The following is a 22,073-nucleotide window of genomic DNA, read 5'->3' as shown; positions in this document are numbered from 1 at the left end:
TACATCGGCGGCTTATCTACAGCATTCCAGAATTCTGTAGATAAGCCCCTGATGACAGTGAGCTTACCTCACCATCGATTTTGGGGGTGACAGGTTCCCTTTAAGATTTAGTCCTGTACATAAAAATAAAAGCAAGAATCTGATTTATTTCCATGGGCAATACCAGTGTATTTCATGCTTTAATAACTTTTTTTTCCTTACGGTGTGTAAATTTCAGGTTATTTTGTGTCTCTAAAATATTATCTTTGCTTCTGTGAAAAGTGCTTTTACTTTTTTTTTCTTTAGGTCAAAATGGCACAGAAAAAACAAACTACACTGTCATTCCTGTTTTTACCTTTTAGGTAGGTGATATTGTTTTCATTTTTTTGCCATGAATATTATAGTGATACATTTGATTTTACATATGTACACGTACACAATTAATTTCATTGTTCTAGTTTCTGAAAAAAAGATTTTTGTTATACATCAATACTCAAGAGTTTTGAAAAAATGGCCAGAAAGTAGGGAATGTAATTAAAATAAACAAGTTATACTTGTCCTGTAAATCCTCCACCAGTCTGGTGGTCCTGGCAGTCCTTGTTAGCGGATCTACAATTACAAAGTTCAGATTTCCTTTCATGACCACTACAGCTAATCACTTAGTGTTGAAGGCGGAATAATCTGCTCATGGCCATTGAGGACCGTAATTGGAAGCAGCAGTCTTGAGTGGTTTTGGAGAACTAATGAGGACCACTAGACTGGCAGTGCTAGAGTGGCAGGGAATTTAATGGTCAATTATAGTTATTTTAAAGAAGCACTCCAGAGATTGTTTTATTTATTTATGCTGCAAGTAGTCTCACACTTTATATTATTCAGCTGGTATTCTCTTATCTAGATATTCCTCTCTATCAGATTCCTTGTGTTCAGTTGGGTTATGTGATCTGTCTGGATTACATGCCTTTTATTTACCTAAAGGAGTGGGGGTCACCATCTCCTATAAACTTCCTGTGTGATAAAACTACATGGACTTGACCATATAACCTATTAATGGGAAAGCAGAAAATTCTATCACCGTTACTGATGATGATTGGACTGCTTCTGTTACACACAGCTTTCAACACTGTATACTTCTGATTTCCTGGATTAAAATATAGAGGACAGGATAAGAGCAGTGTCCTCCCAGCAGACAGAGATGTTACTGATACAAATGTGCCCATGTGACGCTGCACTGATGAATCATGGGATTTATAATAAAACGTGGAGGAATAAAAGGTATGGTAAAAATCAAGATGGAGTCTGAAGAAAAGCAAAAACTAGTGTGGCCTTCAGGGAGATAAATATGCCATATCTAACAGAAGTGCAGAGCATGGCAATCTGGTTGGGGGTGCAGCAAGGAAAAGGAAAGTCACTGGAGTGCTTTAATGCTGTCTCTGGCTTTCAAGCCTTATTAGAAACGTGGACAACCTCTCTAAGCTTATTTGTAGACTACACTTTCCATAAGTCCAGAAATGAACAGCAGTTATGGAAACATTGTAGCACAGCTGCTTTTGGCTGTTTCTACAGCGTATCCTCTAGTGGTCGGTCCTGGGCCGGCCTTACGCCTTGTTCGTCTGCCGACTTCCCTATAAACAAGCACATGACTTCCCAGCTCCGCCGAGTGTGCATGTTTCCTCATGGAGAGAATGGCGTAACCTGCTCTCAGACATCCGTGGCAGTAGCTGAACCTACTTTCCACTGCCATCTTGCCCCCTTCGGTACACCCACTTTTTCAACTTTTTTGCAAGCATGGTGCTAATGTTTGTGCAAATTGTAGCTTTTTCGGCTTTAAGTTTTGCAAAAATTGGCAAAAGCTACTTCACGAGTATTGGCTAGTATTTCCCTGTAAAGATGAGTTGTTCTTTCTTCTGTAACCGCATATAAAACCTGTTGGCATGATCATCAGAGCCCATCACCATGCATGTCATTTGTTGAGGAGAAGGGGTTTAGGATTCATTTCATTAATGACTATCAACGACCTTGTAGGACATTCATTTTTTATAGATATAGTCTCATTATCCTCATTCAAGAAGTTCTTTTGCTCTCCAGATTTTAGGCATTTCCCGGACACTTGAACAACAGTGAATATAATATATTGGCCTTTGTTATCCAGTTTTACAGATCTGTGAAAGGAAATTCTGCCTTGTTACACAGAGTGGGAGACTGACAGCTGTGTGACAACCCTTGTGGGAGTTGTAAGAGGCTTCATATTGGTTGTCACTCAGATGTCAAAGGAAGCTAAATAATCATAAAGTGTCTAAGTGAACTTTCTGCCAGCCTGACATGTGCAGACGTCTTACCCATATTCCCTGTATTTATTGCACATGAATTGTTCGCGTGAAGGGAACCTGTCAGAAGGTTTTTTAATCTGAGCGCAGCACGATGTAGGGGCTGAGACCACCCAGACCACTGACTGGCAGCCTTCTGGTCTGCATGCTGTCACTTTTATACAATAACTGTTTTCTCTGCTGCAGACCTAGTACTGCTCTGAATGCTGAGCTCTTATAACCCACCCATACTTCTGATTGGCAGCTTTTTGTGTACACTGTCCATAGGCAGAAAGCTGCTAATCAATGGTGAAGGCGGAGTTACATAGAACAGTTGACTAGGAGGTACAAGACACCTGTATTGATAATCTCATGCTGATAAAACACCTATTTTATTGCACCAGCAACACAAAAAACTTGCTGAAGGATTCCCTTTAAAGGTAAAAACTCTTCAAGATGTTGTCACCTTTCAGAAGAGTTTTTCCTGTACGTTCCCTTAATAGGAAATAAAAAACAAGTTGTGCGTTATTTGCTCTGTCTGAGTTCAGCACTGATACTTGCTCAATGTCTGTTGTTTGTAGCTCTGACATCACGTCGACAGCGCTGCAGACAGTTGAGCACAGCAGCTCTGCCAATGTGGGCGACACGAGCCATGGAATGATATGGCAGCCATTTAGCGAGTTCAGCGGCTTGTGCCGTCTACGTGGGTAAACATGACACCTGAACTGCAGACCGCAAGACAATGGGAAGAGTCACCAAGACAGCGCAGAACCCGGGCAGGATAATTAAAGCACAATTAATTAATTAATTTTTTTTTTTGCTACTAGCAAAAAAAATCTTCGGTATTTCTTCAGGGTATTCCGTGCCTTTTACTCATCTCTTACACGTGCGTATTCCCACTCTGTATCTCTGACATATAAGCGGATTTCTACATCTGGACAATCATTATTTATTATTAATTCTTTTCATACTGTTCCCCACCACTGTCAGCTTCCACCTTGGGTCTTCACCCTACAATCATGTCTTAGTATTTTACTCCCAAATAGTCATATATATTTTTATATGACATGATAATTTGTTCATATGCCCTGCGTGTAACTCCTGTTGCTGCTCAGTACTGATTCTAATTTTTATATCATACCATTACTTACAAGCTCCCGCATTGTTCCCTGTTGAGTGATTAATTTATTATTTATTACCGTATGTGTCTAGTATTTCTAATAAATATTAAATTATTATTGAATGTTCATTCTATTGGTCTATGTGTTCAGTGGTTACACAAGTACCATAATTTTGAAATATATACTGATAGTGACAGGTAGTTAGTTGCTAACCAAGGATAGCTAAGGTCGTGCAATGCCTGCACATGAGGAAAGGGAAATAGCTAGTGATGAGCGAGTGTACTCGTTGCTCGGGTGTCCTCCGAGTAATTTTTAGTGCTTGGAGATTAAGTTTTCATCGCCGCAGCTGAATGATTTACAGCTACTAGCCAGCTTGATTACATGTGAGGATTCCCTAGCAACCAGGCAGCCCCCACATGTACTCAGCCTGGCTAATAGCTGTAAATCATTCAGCTGCCGTGATGAAAACTTAATCTCCGAACACTAACAAATACTCGGAGGTCACCCAAGCGTGTTCGGGAAAACCCGAGGAAAGAGTATACTCGCTCATCACCTGAAATAGCCAATCAGAAGAACTATACTACATTTCTAATTGAAGGTATTTGCTACTATTATTATTATTACACCTACAGCATATTGGGATAGGATCTTGGAGATGGAAATACCCCTTTTGGAGTAACCATCGTTTTAATTTTAATTTCATAAATCAATAGTTCAAATACAAATAATCAACTGTGTAATATATCTTCCCAGAGCAATCTACTTCTTTCTCCTCCTGGGCTGACAAGACATATGACAATGTTGCTTTTTTTCATATGTACTATTGATTCATAAAATAACAATTAAAATGACGATTACTGTTTAAACAGTTTCTGCTCTGAAAATTCAGTAAAAATCCGGAGGGAAACCACTTATGCTGAGCTCTCTGGCCCCATGCTTACAGCAATCATGCTCGAAAGGAGCAGGGTAGGCGCAGGTCATGATCACCCAGGATGACCTGCTCAGCGAGCGCACGCTCTCACCTCACAGGCCATGCTCCTTTCCGCAGTTCCAGTCTTTTCCCCCCAATAAACATCAGTATACTGACAACCTGTATGCTTTATACAGGGTTGAATGATAATAGGAAAAAAAACCTCTTGTCAATTTTTTTCTTGCTCTTTAAAGCAAGTATAGTTTTACTGGCCGTGGTGTGTTTTTTATTTTTCACCGGTAACAAAGCCGTCAGATCATTTAATTTATCTGGCATTTTATTACTTTCAGATATTGTGATTTATCACAATAGTTTGCTTCAAACATCCGCATCAAATTCTGGAAAGACCAAATAGTTGGTGGACCATGTTCCTTCATAGTTCTTTTAAATGGCTTTAAATTGTTTAGACCTTGAAAGTAATCCGTCAGCTCGCAGGCAGCCAGTTCAATTTTAAGAGTGCATGCCTCACTGACTCTATTACTTTTAAGCTGTTGCTTGGCCACATTGTGCATCATTTGCTAAGATAAGTTATAACTGCGACTTCCCCAGAGTTCATTCCAGCAGCCGAGCTCGGAAAACTTGCTTCTGTCACTCTGCTGGAAAGAAACTTTGAGAAATATCGAGAAACTGCTTTGTCGATAAAAATCTTTGGCTTTCTGCTTGATTTTTCATTAGTACATCTTTGTTTGAAGCTCAGTGGTGTTGAAATAATCTGTATCCAGCTATGTTCACAAATGGAAAATTCCTTCTTACGTTCTTAAAGGGAACCTGTTACCAGCTTTTACTTTTATGATTGACATGTAGAGAAAGGACTTCATCAGCTCACCATTTCAAGGTAGCGAAAGTGGCATGTTGGGTGGCTTGGTAGGTGGTTTGTTGGGTTGCTTGGTAGGTGGTTTGTTGGGTGACTTGGTGGGTGACTTGGTGGGTGACTTGGTGGGTGGCTTGTTGGGGGCTTGTTGGGTGCGCTGCACAGACAAAGCAGTGGGAAGGTTTCCAAGTAACGGATGAAGTGGAAGGTGAATAGGTCTGATGTTCACAAGTAGAAAATGTTCGAGATAACTTTTCACCAGGTTTTTGACGCCTAATCTGAGAGCAGCATAATATAGAGACAGAGACTCTGATTCCAGTTACATTGCTTACTGTACTGCTTGCTTCATGTAGTTTTGATAACATTAGTGTTTTATCAGCAGGAGATTATCATTAGAGGACTAGTAAACCTCCTGCCAGGTAGTCAACCATATTCATGAGCTCCTTATAACCCCACCCTCACCACTGATTGGCAGCTCTCTGTGTTTATTGTACATATGCAGAAAGCTACTAATCAGTGCTGTGGGCGTTATACAGAGCTCAGCATTCAGAGAACTACTAGATCTGTAGCAGATAAAACCGTGATTTTATCAAAATGACAGCAAGCAGCCCAGTAAGTGATACAGCACTGGAATAAGGTCTCTGCTGCTGCATTATGCATTTCTCAAATCGGGACGCAAAAAGCTGGTGACAGATTCCCTTTAAAATAACATATTTAATTAATCACTCTAATTTTTTTTAAAAAAGTAGAAGCGTATGCATTTCAAGTCCATGCAGGGTCCTTAATCATAGCATATGCTTGAAACACGTAGGCAAGTGTTTCAATTTTTATTTTTCAATTTTAGATAGGTTAATAGGTAACATAGTTAAAATATTAAAAAGCATTTTAACACTTTGTTTGCAGACAGTGGAGATATTCTTCTTGTACTTTTATAATCCCTTCCCCGGTATACCTTAACACTTACATTTGGAAACCTTGTCCTCTTGCTAATTATCTGCGTAGTCTTTGCTTGGCCTAGTTGAATCTTCCTAGTTTCCAGGAGTATTTTTTTCTTAGCCAACTTCTGTTTCCTTGATTAATATGGATGACTTCCCTGACATCATTTATAGACCACTTCATCTGACAACTGGTACATTCTCTATAAGATTTCCCTTTTGTTGGCTTATGACTTATTGTTTTTCTGTGTATGCTTCTGTCCGTATCTCATTTAAGACTGATTTATTTTTTGAGAGATGGGTAGTGAGCAAGTCGAAAAAAATATTTTGGAAACAATACTACTCCCAATTAATTTTTAAATCTGTCGACTAGAAACTCCTTCTGTTCCCTTCCGAGCGTTAATTAAACATTGGTATTTTTTTTATTTGAAATGAATACTCCTACAGATATCCCTGCTCATTTCCCTGCTTCTTTTTCTACTGCCTTACAATGAAAAGGAGGTGCCAACATGCTGGTGAGGAACATTGCCCGCTTCATTCCCCTTAACTCTTCTTTACAGACATCAGCATAGTTTGACCCACAGCGGAAGGAAATTAAAGTCATGACTGTCCCTATTCCCATGACCACGGCTTTAAGCCGCTTTGGCACCGTATAGAGAGTGAGAGAATGTCATAGCTCAATGAGCCCTGTCTTCATAGGCAGTTTATCGATTCCAGTATTTAGATAGCAAGGATTTTCTTGTTCCTAACAAGTATGGAGGTGAACATTACTCTTTAGATTTATATTGGCATGCCCCAGTTTTTTCCAAATTAACAATATTGCCAAGTTACATCTCCAGTTGAAATTTAACAGATGTATTAAACTGATATGAATGACCAAACAGAAGCACTTAGAACCCCAAGCACATTAGACTAATGTTGGCCAAACACATTGACATGGGCAGGTTTGGCCAACAGTCCACTGTTGTATGGTCTCCCAATAGATGATGTCGGGGACAGAAGGATTTGACATGTCTAATTTAGGCCTGCAGATCCTGTTATTCTCTAAAAGATAACCCTCCATCAGAGATGTCTGGCAGCGGCTCTCTCTTAGAGAGCACAGGAGAGTTTGGCCAACTGAGGACACCTGTGCATAGGAGAGTCTGCGGAGATAACGGTCAGCTGAGCTATCGGCCACTATGATTTGGGCTACAGCTATCTAAAGTTTTATGGGGACCTTTAGAAAGAGTGTACAGCATGAGAGTAAGTCATACAATTGTGTTTAATGAGCATATTCAGAAGTTGTCTTGGCTATCCTGTAACATTCATGTTCATCTATGGGCATACACACAGTTGTATGTGGTCTGTGTGTCTCCAAACTTAAGGAATCGTACAAAGTCTGTTAGTCTATATAGACTTCATCAAACTACATTTCTATGAAGATATTGTTTCCTAGATTATGAGTGCATAACTTATGGCTAGAGGGCACATGTGGCCCCCAGCCAGCCATTTCTGGAACCACCATATTAGTGACTCCTCTTAATTTCTCCAAAGGGGAAGATATGATTGTGCATACGTATGGCTCTCCTCATTGTATATCATGAGGGATGTCAAACCTTTGGTTGTTTTTGTATCTTTCATAGTGATGAGCGAGTATACTCGTTGCTCGGGTTTTCCCAAGCAGGCTTGGGTGATCTCCGAGTATTTGTGAGTGCTCGTAGATTTAGTTTTCCTCGCCTCAGCTGCATGAATTATGGCTGCTGGACAGCCTGAACACATGTGTGAATTCCCTAACAAATAGGCATTCCTCATATGTATTCAGCCTGGCCAGCAGCCGTACATCATGCAGCTGTGGCAACAAAAACTAAAAAATACTCGGAGACCACTCAAGCCTGCTCGGGGAAAACCCGAGCAACGAGTACCCTCGCACATCACTAATTTTTACCTATGTATGTCTCCCTTGACTACTTTTCTCTGGATTGTCAAGCAAAGTAGCAGGGGATGTTCATTCTCTACAAATGAAGAGGTTTGATAAATGTTTTACGGGCACCTAAATTCTCCATGAGGCTGAGTGTACAATAAGTTCTTTCTGCAACATGTTTTAATTAAAAAAATACCGTTCCTGAAAGTGTTTGTTATTTAGTCACTTCTTGAGTAATCATTCTTTTTTTTATACATTGACGTAAGTGATTGAAAAAAAAATATGTAAACAGATATCCGTTTATCTACAGGTTTTTAATTTGTAAAGCATAGAAAAGATATTGCAATAAAAATTTTTCAACGGGTTCTCCGTATTGGCGGTGCGACCCTACTTGCTGTCACGTGCTGGCTAGATGTGTTCGGCTTCAATTGATAGAAGTGAATTGAGAGAAGCCGTACGAGACTAGTTGGTGATCACCTACAACTAAGCACCTTTTGTGATTAAAGCATCGTAACTGTCTAAACCTATGTGTGATGTCACTATGGCTTTATCATACTTAAACAGTTGTGATGTCACAGAAATTTAATCAACTTGTGACTACACAGCATTTCTAATAAAAAAAAAAAAAGACATTTGAAAAGTCTTATACACTGGCGTTCGCTATTGGCTGAATGTTCAGCCGAAAGCAATCTCTCCATTCTGCCCTATATAAAGTTGTGTGAAACAGTGTTTGCCCCTTCTTGATTTCCTTTTCTTTTGCATGTTTGTGACACTTAAATGTCTCAGATCACCAAACAAATTTAAATATTAGACAAATATAGCATAAGTAAACACAAAATGCAGTTTTTAATTGAAGATCTTTATTATTAGGGGGGAAAAAAATCCACACCTACAGGGCCCTATGTGAGAAAGTGATTGCCCGCTAAACCTCATTAACTGGTTGGGCCACCTTTAGCAGCAACAACGTCAATCAAGCATATGAAATAACTGCAATGAGTCTTTTACAACGCTCTGGAGGAATCTTGGCCTACTCATCTGCAGAATTGTTGCAATTCAGCCACATTTGAGGGTTTCTGAACCACCTTTTTTAAGATTATGCCACAGCATCTCAATCATATTAAGGTCAGGACTTTGACTAGGCCACTCCAAAGCCTTTTCTTTTTAAGCCATTCAGACGTGGACTTGCTGGTGTGTTTTGTATTATTGTCCTCATGCATAACCCAAGTGCTCTTCAGCTTGAGTTCACAAACAATTGGCTGGACATTCTCCTTCAGTATTTTTTGGTAGACCGCAGAATTCATGGTTCCATATACTACAGAAAGTCTTCCAGGTCCTGAAGCAGCAGAACAGCCCCAGACTATCAACATATTTTACTGTTGGTATGACGTTCCTTTTCTGAAATGCTGTGTTACTTCTATGCCAGATATGATGGGACATACACCTTTCAAAAAGGTTATCTTTTGTCTCGTCCGTCCACAAAGTATTCTCCCAAAAGTCTTGGTATCATCTAGATGTTTTCTGACAAAACTCAGATAAGTCATTATATTCTTACTGCTCAGCAATGGTTTTAGTCTTGGAACACTGCCATGCAGGTAGAAACATAGAAAAAAGAAATATATATCGGAAAGGAATATCTAGTGACAAACATATATAAATTCCCTTAAAAGACTCAATTTATTGATTAAATATTTAAAAATACCACTTCCCAGTGAGAACAGACAAAATATATAAATATATAGGAAATATCAGTATAGGTGCACCTGCCTAGATAAATAACCCTACAATGGCCTACTGCCCCTGCCTGACAGTGGAGGTTGGCACCCTGATAGCAGTTTTGGCGCCCCCACTCCGCGACGGCTGTCCCCTGCTGGCCCTTTTAATACCCTGCCAGCTGAAAAGGGGGGAAAACAATAAGCAATAAAAAGAGATGAAGGAAGAACAAATAGGTAAGTATTCAGGTGCACACTATAACAATTAACCAGCTCCCTGTTTTTAATTTCCAATGAGGACACTGTACCAAGATGACAAAGTCACTTGTGGATCTTTAGGTACAATTGTCCTTGTGCATACTTGCAACACATCAACAAAAATCAAAGAATGTGACCTCAACAGGGAGATGGAAACAGATATAGATGACCTAATTCAGTCCGGATATAAAATTTTAGCATGCCAACACTGTCTGGCAAAGGATATTTCGATTGACCACCACTGCATATGAGATAAAGTGCATATAGTGCATATGGAGTAAAGTGCACAAGATGAACAAACACTATACAATAAATGTCTACTGGAAGCAGCGATGTAGTGACACCTATATATATAAAATCACATGCAGGTGCTAATCATAGTTGATAGCCATTGATCAGTGTTGGTATAAATACACAATGTGCTAGACCAAACAATTCATTTAAGGTACTAGCACAGGCAGCCAGTGAAAAAAATATTCTCCACTAGGGAGACACTTAGCTGTCCGTATAACGCGTTATACGGACAGCTAAGTGTCTCCCTAGTGGAGAATATTTTTTTCACTGGCTGCCTGTGCTAGTACCTTAAATGAATTGTTTGGTCTAGCACATTGTGTATTTATACCAACACTGATCAATGGCTATCAACTATGATTAGCACCTGCATGTGATTTTATATATATAGGTGTCACTACATCGCTGCTTCCAGTAGACATTTATTGTATAGTGTTTGTTCATCTTGTGCACTTTACTCCATATGCACTATATGCACTTTATCTCATATGCAGTGGTGGTCAATCGAAATATCCTTTGCCAGACAGTGTTGGCATGCTAAAATTTTATATCCGGACTGAATTAGGTCATCTATATCTGTTTCCATCTCCCTGTTGAGGTCACATTCTTTGATTTTTGTTGATGTGTTGCAAGTATGCACAAGGACAATTGTACCTAAAGATCCACAAGTGACTTTGTCATCTTGGTACAGTGTCCTCATTGGAAATTAAAAACAGGGAGCTGGTTAACTGTTATAGTGTGCACCTGAATACTTACCTATTTGTTCTTCCTTCATCTCTTTTTATTGCTTATTGTTTTCCCCCCTTTTCAGCTGGCAGGGTATTAAAAGGGCCAGCAGGGGACAGCCGTCGCGGAGTGGGGGCGCCAAAACTGCTATCAGGGTGCCAACCTCCACTGTCAGGCAGGGGCAGTAGGCCATTGTAGGGTTATTTATCTAGGCAGGTGCACCTATACTGATATTTCCTATATATTTATATATTTTGTCTGTTCTCACTGGGAAGTGGTATTTTTAAATATTTAATCAATAAATTGAGTCTTTTAAGGGAATTTATATATGTTTAACACTGCCATGCAGGCAATTTTTGCCCAGTCTCTTTCTTATGGTGGATTCATGAACACTGACCTTAAAGGGAATCTCACCATTTTTCGCATTTAAGCTGCTTCCACTGCCATTAGGGGCTTATCTACAGCATTCTGTAATGCTGTAGATAAGCCCCTGATGTAACTTGAAAGATAAGAAAAACATGTTAGATTATACTCACCCAGGGGCGGTCCGGTGCGGTCCGGTCTGATGGGCGTCACAGGTCCGGGTCCGGCACCTCCCATCTTCATGTGATGACGTCCTCTTCCTTGCTTCTGTCGCGGCTGATGCACAGGCGTTATTCTCTGCCCTGTTGAAGGCAGATCGAAGTACTGCAGTGCGCAGGCGCCGGGAAAGCTCAGAGAGGCCCAGTGCCTGCGTACTGCAGTACTTTACTCTGCCCTCAACAGGGCAAATCAGTACGCCTGCGCAGGAGCCGTGACACGCAGCAAGGATGATGATGACATCGTATGAAGATGGGAGATGCTGGACCCGGACCGCCCCTGGGTGAGTATAATCAAACTTGTTTTTCTTATCTTTCAGGTTACATCGGGGGCTTATCTACAGCATTACAGAATGCTGTAGATAAGCCCCTAATGGCGGTGGCCGCAGCTTCTATGTGAAAAATGAGGTGACAGATTCCCTTTAACTGAGCCAAGTGTGGCCTGCAGCTCTTTGGATGTTGTTGTGAGGTCTTTTGTGTCTTTTGATAAGTCGTCACTGTGCTCTGGGGTAATTTTGGTTGGCCGGCCACTACTGGGAAGGTTCACTAATGTTCCTTGTATACACCATTTGAAGACAGTAGCTCTCACTGTGGTTCTCTGGAGTCCCAAAGCTTTAGAAATGTCTTTATAACCTTTTTTAGACTGATAGTTCTCAATTGCTTTGTTTCTCACTTTTTCCCTTTAGATTTATTTTTCCCTTAATCATAAAGGCCTTTATTTATAAACTGCATTTTGTGTTTACTTGTGTTATATTTGTCTAATATTTATATTTGTTTGATGATCTGCAACATTTAAGTATGACAAACATGCAAAAGCATAGGGAATCAGGAAGGGGGCAAACACTATTTCACACATCTGTAATCTCTGCCAAAGGTTGTCAGTCTGAAGTAGGACATCACAGATCCTTATCTCCCCCAACATCATTTGTTGTTGAGAGTTGGGATTGTTAGACCTTAGGGTACCATCACACTCAGCAACTTTCCAACGATCACGACCAGCGATACGACCTGGCCGTGATCGTTATAAAGTCCTTGTGTGGTCGCTGGGGATCTGTCACACAGACAGCTCTCCAGCGACCAACGATGCCGAAGTCCCCGGGTAACCAGGGTAAACATCGGGTTACTAAGCGCAGGGCCGCGCTTAGTAACCCGATGTTTACCCTGGTTACCATTGTAAATGTTAAAAAAAAAAACACATACTCACATTCCGGTGCCTGTCACGTCCCCGGGCGTCCGCTTCCCTGCACTCCTCCTGCATCCTGTGTAAGCGCGGCCGTAAAGCAGAGCGGTGACGTCACCGCTGTGCTCTGATGTACGGCCGGCACTGACACAGGATGCAGGAGGAGTGCAGGGAAGCGGACGCCCGGGGACGTGACAGGCACCGGAATGTAAGTATGTAGTGTTTTTTTTTTTTTACATTTACAATGGTAACCAGGGTAAACATCGGGTTACTGAGCGCGGCCCTGCGCTTAGTAACCCGATATTTACCCTGATTACCAGTGAAGACATCGCTGCATCGGTGTCACACACGCCGATGCAGCGATGTCAGCAGGTGATCCAGCGACGAAATAAAGTTTCAAACAATCTGCTACGACGTACGATTCTCAGTGGGGTCCCTGATCGCAGTAGCGTGTCAGACACAGCGAGATCGTAACTATATCGCTGGAACGTCACGGATCGTGCCGTCGTAGCGACCAAAGTGCCACTGTGAGACGGCACCCTTAGTGTATGTATGGGGCAGGTTTGTGGAGTCGGTGTCCATTTTTGTGGAGTCGGAGTTGGAGTCAGTATAAAATGGACGGACTCCGAACCCTAAAATTTATAATAAATTTGGTTCAGTAGTTCAGTGCAGGATGTGCTGTAAATGTTTTCATAAGAATTTGAGAAAGTTATGAAATGTCCTAAAAATGTCTGTTCTGTACTAAGGATCTCAGCTTTTAGCTGAAATGAATCTGTACTGCACTTTATGTACACTCTCAGTAGTGACCAGTGCTGAGGAGTCGAAGTGCGGGAAATTGAGGAGTCAGTTGGAGTCGGTGGTTTGGTTTACCGAGTCCACAGCCCTGGTATGGGGGTCTTTAGCTGCTCATTAGGTTTTTCTTCCTTATATACCTGTGTATGAGATGGTCCGTGGTGTTGCCTGGAGGAGAAATATGTCTGTTAAGGAAATTGTATCTGGATAAACTTTTTTTCATTGGTGTCGGCAATATGGAAATAAGTGTTATGTTAATCATAGATCGGGAAACTCCAAAAGTTAGTGCTTTGGGCGGAACTTTATATTTGCGCTTTGTAGGGTTTGCTAATCTTTTTATATATATATATATATATATATATATATATATATATATATATATATATATAAACCTCTGACTATCCTAAAAGTTTAGTAAATTTTAACCCAAACGCAACTCACTAGTTGTCAAGACCACCAGCTAAGAAAGGAGTCACAACAGGCAGCACACCCTCAAAAGCAGAAAAATAAGTACCAAAGAATTGATTGGATAAAGTGAATGGGGGCCATGGTAGCACCACTGAAGTACCTTATATTGGGTCTCAAGAATTAACTTGTTGCCTGAACACTTGGCTTCAATGTTTCAACTAAGTTGACCATCCAAGTCACCCAGACAAGAAGCTAAATCTGTTTTCCACCTGGGGACACGGTTTCATGAGTTATCCAATGTGTCAATTAAAAAAAAAATAAAACAGATGTTGATGTGTTTACAAAAAACAAAGAAGAAAAACACTGTTAAACCTCCAGAGGCATTTCATGTCTTTGACAGGTGCGTTGGTCATGTGCCGTACTTTTGGCACCTCTGCACAGAAATGGAGACTGTGATTCCAGTGAATATAGCACATGACCATTGCAGCACTGAGTGATAAGTTGGATAACCTCTTTAAGTTACTGGACTGGTGTGGGGAGGAAGGCAGGCAGGAGTATGTTTGAAATACTCTTACTGGTTAATACAGGCGGGACAAATGGCAACATTAAAATGATGAAAGAAACAAGGGATGAGTTGTATTTTTAGAAGGTGGGGGAGGGTGGAATAAAGTAGTATAATGGCCATTATGTGAAGTGTTCCTCTGCAGGAAGCCCTTAGTTGCTAGTGATGAGATAAGAGAATCATAACATCGTAAAATATTAAAGTTGAAAAGGAACCTCCTGCTCAATGCAGGATTCACTAAACCATATCAGACAGATGTCTATCCAGCCTCTGTTTGAAGCCTTTCATTATTATTATTATTATTATTTATTGTTATAGCGCCATTTATTCCATGGCGCTTTACATGGGAGGAGGGGTATATATAATAAAAAAAAGTACAATAATCTTAAACAATACAAGTCATAACTGGTACAGGAGGAGAGAGGACCCTGCCCGCGAAGGCTCACAATCTACAAGGGATGGGTGAGAATACAGTAGGTGAGGATAGAGCTGGTCATGCAGCGGTTTGGTCGATCAGTGGTTACTGCAGGTTGTAGGCTTGTCGGAAGAGTTGGGTCTTCAGGCTCTTTTTGAAGGTTTCGATCGTAGGCGAGAGTCTGATGTGTTGTGGTAGAGGGTTCCAGAAATCTTGTATACGATTGTGGGAAGAGGAGATAAGAGGGGAGTAGAGAAGGAGATCCTGTGAGGATCGGAGGTTGCGTGTGGGTAAGTACCGGGAGACGAGGTCACAGATGTATGGAGGAGACAGGTTGTGGATGGCTTTGTACGTCATGGTTAGGGTTTTGTAGTGGAGTCTCTGGGCAATGGGGAGCCAGTGAAGGGATTGACAGAGGGGAGAGGCCAGGGAATAGCGGGGAGACAGGTGGATTAGTCGGGCAGCAGAGTTTAGAATAGATTGGAGGGGTGCGAGAGTGTTAAGGTACCGTCACACTAGGCGATATCGCCAGCAATCCGTGACGTTGCAGCGACCTGGATGGCGATATCGCTGTATTTGACACGCAGCAGCGATCTGGATCCCGCTGTGAAATTGCTGGTCGCTGCTAGAAGGTCTGCACATTATTTGGTCGCTAGGTCGCCGTGTATCGCCGTGTTTGACAGCAAAAGCGACGATACCAGCGATATTTTACACTGGTAACCAGGGTAAACATCGGGTTACTAAGCGCAGGGCCGCGCTTAGTAACCCGATGTTTACCCTGGTTACCAGCGTAAAAGTTAAAAAAACAAACAGTACATACTCACCTGCGCGTCCCCCAGCCTCTGCTTCCTGACACTAAAGCGCCGGCCCTAAACTGAAAGTGAAAGCAACAGCGGTGACGTCACCGCTCTGCTGTTAGGGCCGGAGCTCAGTCAGCGTCAGGATGCAGAGGCTGGGGGACGCGCAGGTGAGCATGTACTGTTTGTTTTTTTAACTTTTACGCTGGTAACCAGCGTAAACATCGGGTTACTAAGCGCGGCCCTGCGCTTAGCAACCCGATGTTTACCCTGGTTACCCGGGGACCTCGGCATCGCTGGTCGCTGGAGAGCGGTCTGTGTGACAGCTCTCCAGCGACCACACAGCGACGCTGCAGCGATCGGCATTGCTGTCGCTATCGCTGCAGCGTCGCTTAGTGTGACGGTACCTTTAGAGGGGAGGGCACAGAGCAAGAGGTTGCAGTAGTCAAGGCGAGAGATGATGAGGGCATGGACTAGGGTTTTTGCAGATTCTTGGTTGAGGAATGTATGGATTCGTGAAATATTTTTGAGTTGAAGTCGGCAGGAAGTGGAAAGGGCTTGGATATGTGGTTTGAAGGAGAGATTAGCATCAAGGATTACCCCGAGTCAGCGAGCTTGTGGGACTGGGGAGAGTGGGCAGCCGTTTACTGTAATGGATAGGTTCGTTGGGGGGGTCGCGTGAGATGGGGGAAAGATGGTGAATTCTGTTTTGTCCATGTTAAGTTTCAGAAATCTAGCGGAGAAGAAGGATGAAATAGTGGACAGACATTGAGGGATTCTGGTTAGTAGGGAGGTGAGATCTGGTCCAGAGATGTAGATCTGTGTGTCGTCAGCATAGAGGTGATACTGAAAGCCATGAGATTCTATGAGCTGTCCCAGGCCAAAGGTGTAAATGGAGAAGAGCAGGGGCCCAAGGACTGAACCTTGTGGGACTCCGACAGATAGGGGGCGAGGTGAGGAGGTGGTGTGTGAGTGGGAGACGCTGAATGTCCGGTCTGTTAGGTATGATGAGATCCAGGATAGGGCCAAGTCTGTGATGCCAAGGGATGAGAGGGTTTGTAATAATAGGGAATGGTCCACTGTGTCAAAGGCAGCCGACAGGTCGAGGAGGAGGAGGACAGAGTAGTGTCGCTTGCTCTTGGCGGTTAAGAGGTCATTGGTGACCTTAGTTAGGGCAGTTTCAGTGGAATGGTGTGACCGGAAGCCAGATTGTAAGTGGTCAAAGAGGGAGCAAGAAGAGAGATGGGAGGACAGTTCAAGGTAGACGTGTTGTTCCAGTAGTTTGGAGGCATAAGGGAGAAGTGATATAGGGCGATAGCTAGATACAGAGGATGGGTCAAGAGAGGGCTTTTTGAGGATAGGTGTGATGGAGGCATGTTTAAAGCTTGAGGGGAAAACACCAGTTGTTAGTGATAGGTTGAAGAGATGGGTTAGGGTTGGGATGAAGACTGTGGTGAGGTTTGGGATGAAGTGGGATGGGAGCGGGTGAAGTGCATTTGGTGAGATGCGATTTTGAGCGTAGAGTGGAGAGTTGATCTTCTGTAATGATGGAGAAGTTGGTTTTGAAGGTGGAGGGCTGGGAAGTCGGGAGGAAGGGCTCTGGGGGTTGTTGACCAAAAGTGTCTCTGATGTTCTTCATTGAAGGAGAACCACCTCTTGTGGCAGCCTGTTTCACCCTCACTGCCAAAAAGTTTTCTTAGCCTTCATTTTTGCAAGCTAAACATTCACAGATCCTTTAACTATTCCTCGTCATCCTGGTGCCTCTTCTCTGAACTTGCACCAGTTTTTCAGTGTCTTCTTTTAAAATGTGGTGCCCAGAACTAAACACAGTATTCTAGATGAGGCCTGACCAAGGAGAAGTAGAGGGGGATAATTGCTTCACGTGATCTAGACTCTATGCTTCTCTTAATACATCCTAGGACTGTTTGCCTTTTTTGCTGTTGTATCACCCTGTTGACCCATGTGCAGTCTGTGATCTATTATTATACCCATGTCTTTTTCACACGTGCTGTTTCTTAGTTCTATTACTCCCATTCTATAGATGTAATTTTCATTTTTCTTGCTCAGATGTAGATGTATTTTGCATTTTTCCCCTGTTACATACCATTCTATTGGTTGCTGCGCATAATAATAATCTTTATTTTTTATATAGTGCTAACATATTCCGCAACGCTTTACAGGTTGCACACATTATCATCAAAATCTAAATTCCCTATCAGTATGCACATTGTTCAATCTTATTTAGATTTTTCTGAATACTTTCTCTGTTTTCTCTAGTGTTAGGTATCCCTCCTAGCTTTGCATCGTCTGCAAATTTGATTAGTTTACCTTCAGTTACCTTATCTAGATAATTTATAAAAATGTTGAACAACACTGGAGCCAGGACAGCAGAGCCTTGTGGTACCCCACTTGAAACAGTCTTACAAATGGATGTGCAACTATTTATTCCCACTCTTTGAGTATAATCACTGAGCCAGTTATGAATCCACCTAATCGTTGCCTTGTCAATCCCATAATTGGCAATTTTTTCAATAAGCATAATGTGAGATACTTTATCAAATGCTTTTTGTGAAGTTGAGATACACTATATCAACCGTATTTCTATGATCCACCCAGTCAGTGATTCCATCATAGCAGGAAATTAGATTACGGTAATCTGTCATTACTTGTTTTCTACAAATCCAGATAGTAGACTTCTGTGAGCCCCTGTCCCGAAAAGCTGTGAAAGACCCAAGGAGACACTAGGTTAGGGTTGAACATCTACATATTTCCTCAAGAACATCCAAGAATAGTTATCTTAATAGAAAGAAATATGTGATAATTTTTTAATCTTAAAGAGTAACTTGTTTTAATTTTTATTTCATAGATGGGGGACCTATAGGCCTCTGCCTTCCTCCCCTCTTATCTATCAGTAGCAGCTGCCATCTCCTATCTTAGTAATGGGAAATCTGTCTTCACTGAATACAGATTTTATCCAGAAATTTAGAATTTTTATTGAATAATCAATTCTGGCAGAGAAAGAAGCAAATCTCTCTGATAATATATTACACAGTTACATATTTTAATTTTTATTTAATAAAACTGTAGTACACATGAAAACGACAGTTATATTTAAAGAGTAAACCTGTACACTTAAAATAGATCCTATAGGATAAGTATGATTTTATTGCATATCAAGGGTAATTCCTTCTCCTGTAGTGAATGGTAATACACATTAATATGTCACATTATTTAAATGGTTTTATAATTTGCTCACCTCTAACGACTCCATGTGGTCATTTTATTTCTGTAACTGTTTGTTAGCAGCAAGTACATAGATTGGTATTACCAGCTTAATTAACCTCCAGTGGTTTTTACCTTCATTCAATCGGCTCTCACATTTCTTACATCTTAAAATTCTCTTTATTCAGCATGTGATTCATCTGTAGATTTAATAACATACAGATGTTTTACATTTCAAAGAATTACCAAGAGTAGATCAGACAACAAAATGGTAAAATGTCCATGTGCCTAACAAAATGTATTGCAAATAATTAATTTTGGTTATAAAAAGGGACAATTGCATCCCTGGTATTGGTAGCATCCGTGCGGCTGGGGAAGTTGGACGGGTTTCAGCTCAATGCTGTTACATTGTCTCGCTTGTGTGGGCTGTTTTCATGTACTTCCATTCCTTTTCCCCCTTGATTCACATTACTCAAAGTGCTATATAAGCCAGGCTTTTCTACATTTACTAAACATCAGTTGTACAGAATTAACAGGTTTAGAAACCTTTATTTATATGCTTGTATTATATCCTGTTCATAATTTCACTATTTGTACGCTAATTTGAAAGCAACAATGTAGCAAATTATACAGTATTTTTTCTATCATATTTATGCTTTTATGATGCATAAAATATTGCTGGTATATTAACATTAAATATTGTCAACATATTAGAAATGAAATATTAGCAATTCAATTCAAGTTGAATTCACTTCACTTCTGAGCCCCCCAGAATCCTAGGTGCCTCTATGCTTACGAGGAACCACATCACACGTCATTGTGCCTGGTTAAAGTAGATATCCGGGGGGCGTGGCTATGTAGTGAAGGAGAGACGACGCGTCTTGAGAGAGCTCCTGGGATCCTGTAATTATCCTGTATCTGTGGGAGGATGCTGCAGAGTTCTGGAGGTGCCGGGGACAGAGGAGGCCTGGACAGGCGGTGAGCTCCACGTGTGGAGGCGGCCATCTTCCAGGGGAGCGCTCGGCCGGGAAGTAGCTCGGCGCCAGCTCCTGCTGTGACTGGGGCCCCCCTTCCCCTTGGACTCCGGAGGACATTCGGCATCTGCGGGTGAGAGCCGCGGGATTCTGACGCGCCGGAAGCAAGGGGAGCTCGCACTAACGGCGGCGCCTCTTTGAGACTGCGGCCATTTTCAGAGCGCGCGCTCTGGCAGTAGGAGATGCGATGCTGCCCATTACTATTGCAATGCGGTTCGAGGGGTGAGCATGTATCCTAAACACATTGAGGGGATGCGTGGTGTATGCTCTGAAAAATTGAGACCTGCGCTCCCTTATTAATCAGACGACACTTGACCTGGCTGCTCCATTACTTTGGAGGGCTCTTGGAGCCCCCTCCCTGCTGCCGCCGCTCCGGTCACCACGAACTCTTCCTGGTGCATTAAACTCTGGTGAGATTCAAGGTTGTCGCACCTATATCTCTTGGCAACCGAACTGCCTTTTTATGATACAAACACTCTATAATAGCCCTGCTGTGATTGTGTGGAACTCTTACAAATATAACTCTGGTTGTCTTGCTGTACCACATAGCTGCTAGCCATGCATTGATCCAGGGGATCAGGAGCGGCTGACAAACTAAAAGAATTTGCCAGAGTTGACCCCTCTGATGCTGCACGGTCCCTCAGAAACAATCCCTCACAAGCTCAATGTAAAATCCGCCTTTCTGATAGTAATGAGGAGAGTGAGCAGGAAGATCTGACTCTTAAACAGGCGTCTGAACAATTAATGCACGCCTTATCCTTAACTAGAACATCCCTCTCTGAAAAAATAGAGGATGTATATACAGAGGTGGGATGTCTTCGGCAAGATATGCAGGCCATGAAGGGACGCATTACAGAGGTGGAAACAAGAGTGTCCCAAATAGAAGATACCATTAAGCCCATGGAGGAAAAAAAAAGTCGCTGGCTTTATAAATGCTTGGAAACAAAAAGCAGATGACTTAGAGAATAGACTACGTCGGAATAATATTCGAATTATTGGTCTGCCGCAACGCTCAGAAGATCAGCAACCTGAAAAATTTCTAGAAGGCTGGCTTAGGTCTTCTCTGGGAGATGAATTTTCTCTAACATTCTCTGTGGAAAGAGCTCATAGAGTTCCTACAAAATATCTCCCTCCCGGGGCTCCACCTAGACCTTTCTTGGCACGTATTCTTAATTGCAAAGATAGAGATGTTATTCTACGTCTGTCACGGCAAAAGAGCCCCATCAAGTTCAACAATGCTACAATTTCAATTTTTCCAGACTTCTCTATGGAACTTCAGAAACAGCGGGCAAGGTTCATGGAAGTTAAGAAGCAACTAAGAGACAAGAGTATTATATACTCAATGATTTATCCAGCTCGCCTCTGAGTCGTCTACGAAGGTTCCTCTATATTCTTCACAGATCCAGCTGAAGCTTCTGAATGGCTCCGGGCCCACAGGATGTCCAACGCAAAGGAATCCTGAGATATTCCTGATTAAGTAGTATTATTCTAATGATTTTAAGTGAAGAGCTCTCTCTGTGGTCGTTCAGTTTACCAACAATACCGGACGCTGAATCCAGCGGAGGTATCCCCATACTTATTTGCTGCTCCTATACTGTTTGGTTTCTGTTCCGTTTTTTGTTTTATATTGGTTTTATTTGGTATTTAGGTAGAAACCGCCGCCAACGATATTTTTGTTTTCTGTGTGCTGTCTCTGACCCTTATTTGAGTAACAATGTATACCATACTTTGAAGAGTAAGCATGGGATCTGAAATAATATGTATGACCTGGAATGTACAAGGTATTAAATCCCCCTGGAAGAAAATTAAGGTATTCTCACAGATTAGACGCCATCATCCCCACATTGTGGCCTTGGTGGAGACACATCTGATCTGAGATACGGCCCGATGTGTTCAGAAACCATGGGTACAATGGTATATCCACGCGTTCCACACTCGCTACTCGAGAGGGGTTTCGTTATTGATACACAGAGATGTTAGATGGGAGGCCCGACGGGACTCAGAAGGCCGTTTTGTTTTTGTATATGCATTAATTAACTCTTGTGAATATGTCATATTGTGTGTTTATAATCCCCCTCCGGC

The 22,073-nt window shown here is 41.9% G+C and overlaps 1 protein-coding gene across 2 annotated transcripts in view; it reads left to right on the top strand.

Moving 5' to 3' along the window:
• Positions 1-22,073, top strand: part of PIGN (phosphatidylinositol glycan anchor biosynthesis class N) — a 477,253-nt gene that overhangs the window by 116,909 nt on the left and 338,271 nt on the right. For both annotated transcript variants that reach the window (XM_077269733.1, XM_077269734.1), the window contains exon 12: positions 286-341. In XM_077269733.1, coding sequence (XP_077125848.1) covers positions 286-341 — 56 coding nt within the window. The remainder of the gene's footprint in view (positions 1-285; positions 342-22,073) is intronic.

The sequence above is a fragment of the Ranitomeya variabilis genome, chromosome 6, assembly GCF_051348905.1.
Source record: "Ranitomeya variabilis isolate aRanVar5 chromosome 6, aRanVar5.hap1, whole genome shotgun sequence".
Taxonomy (NCBI): Eukaryota; Metazoa; Chordata; class Amphibia; order Anura; family Dendrobatidae; genus Ranitomeya; species Ranitomeya variabilis.
The sequence above is the reverse complement of the archived record's forward strand: the minus strand, read 5'-3'. Positions and strand labels throughout refer to the sequence as shown.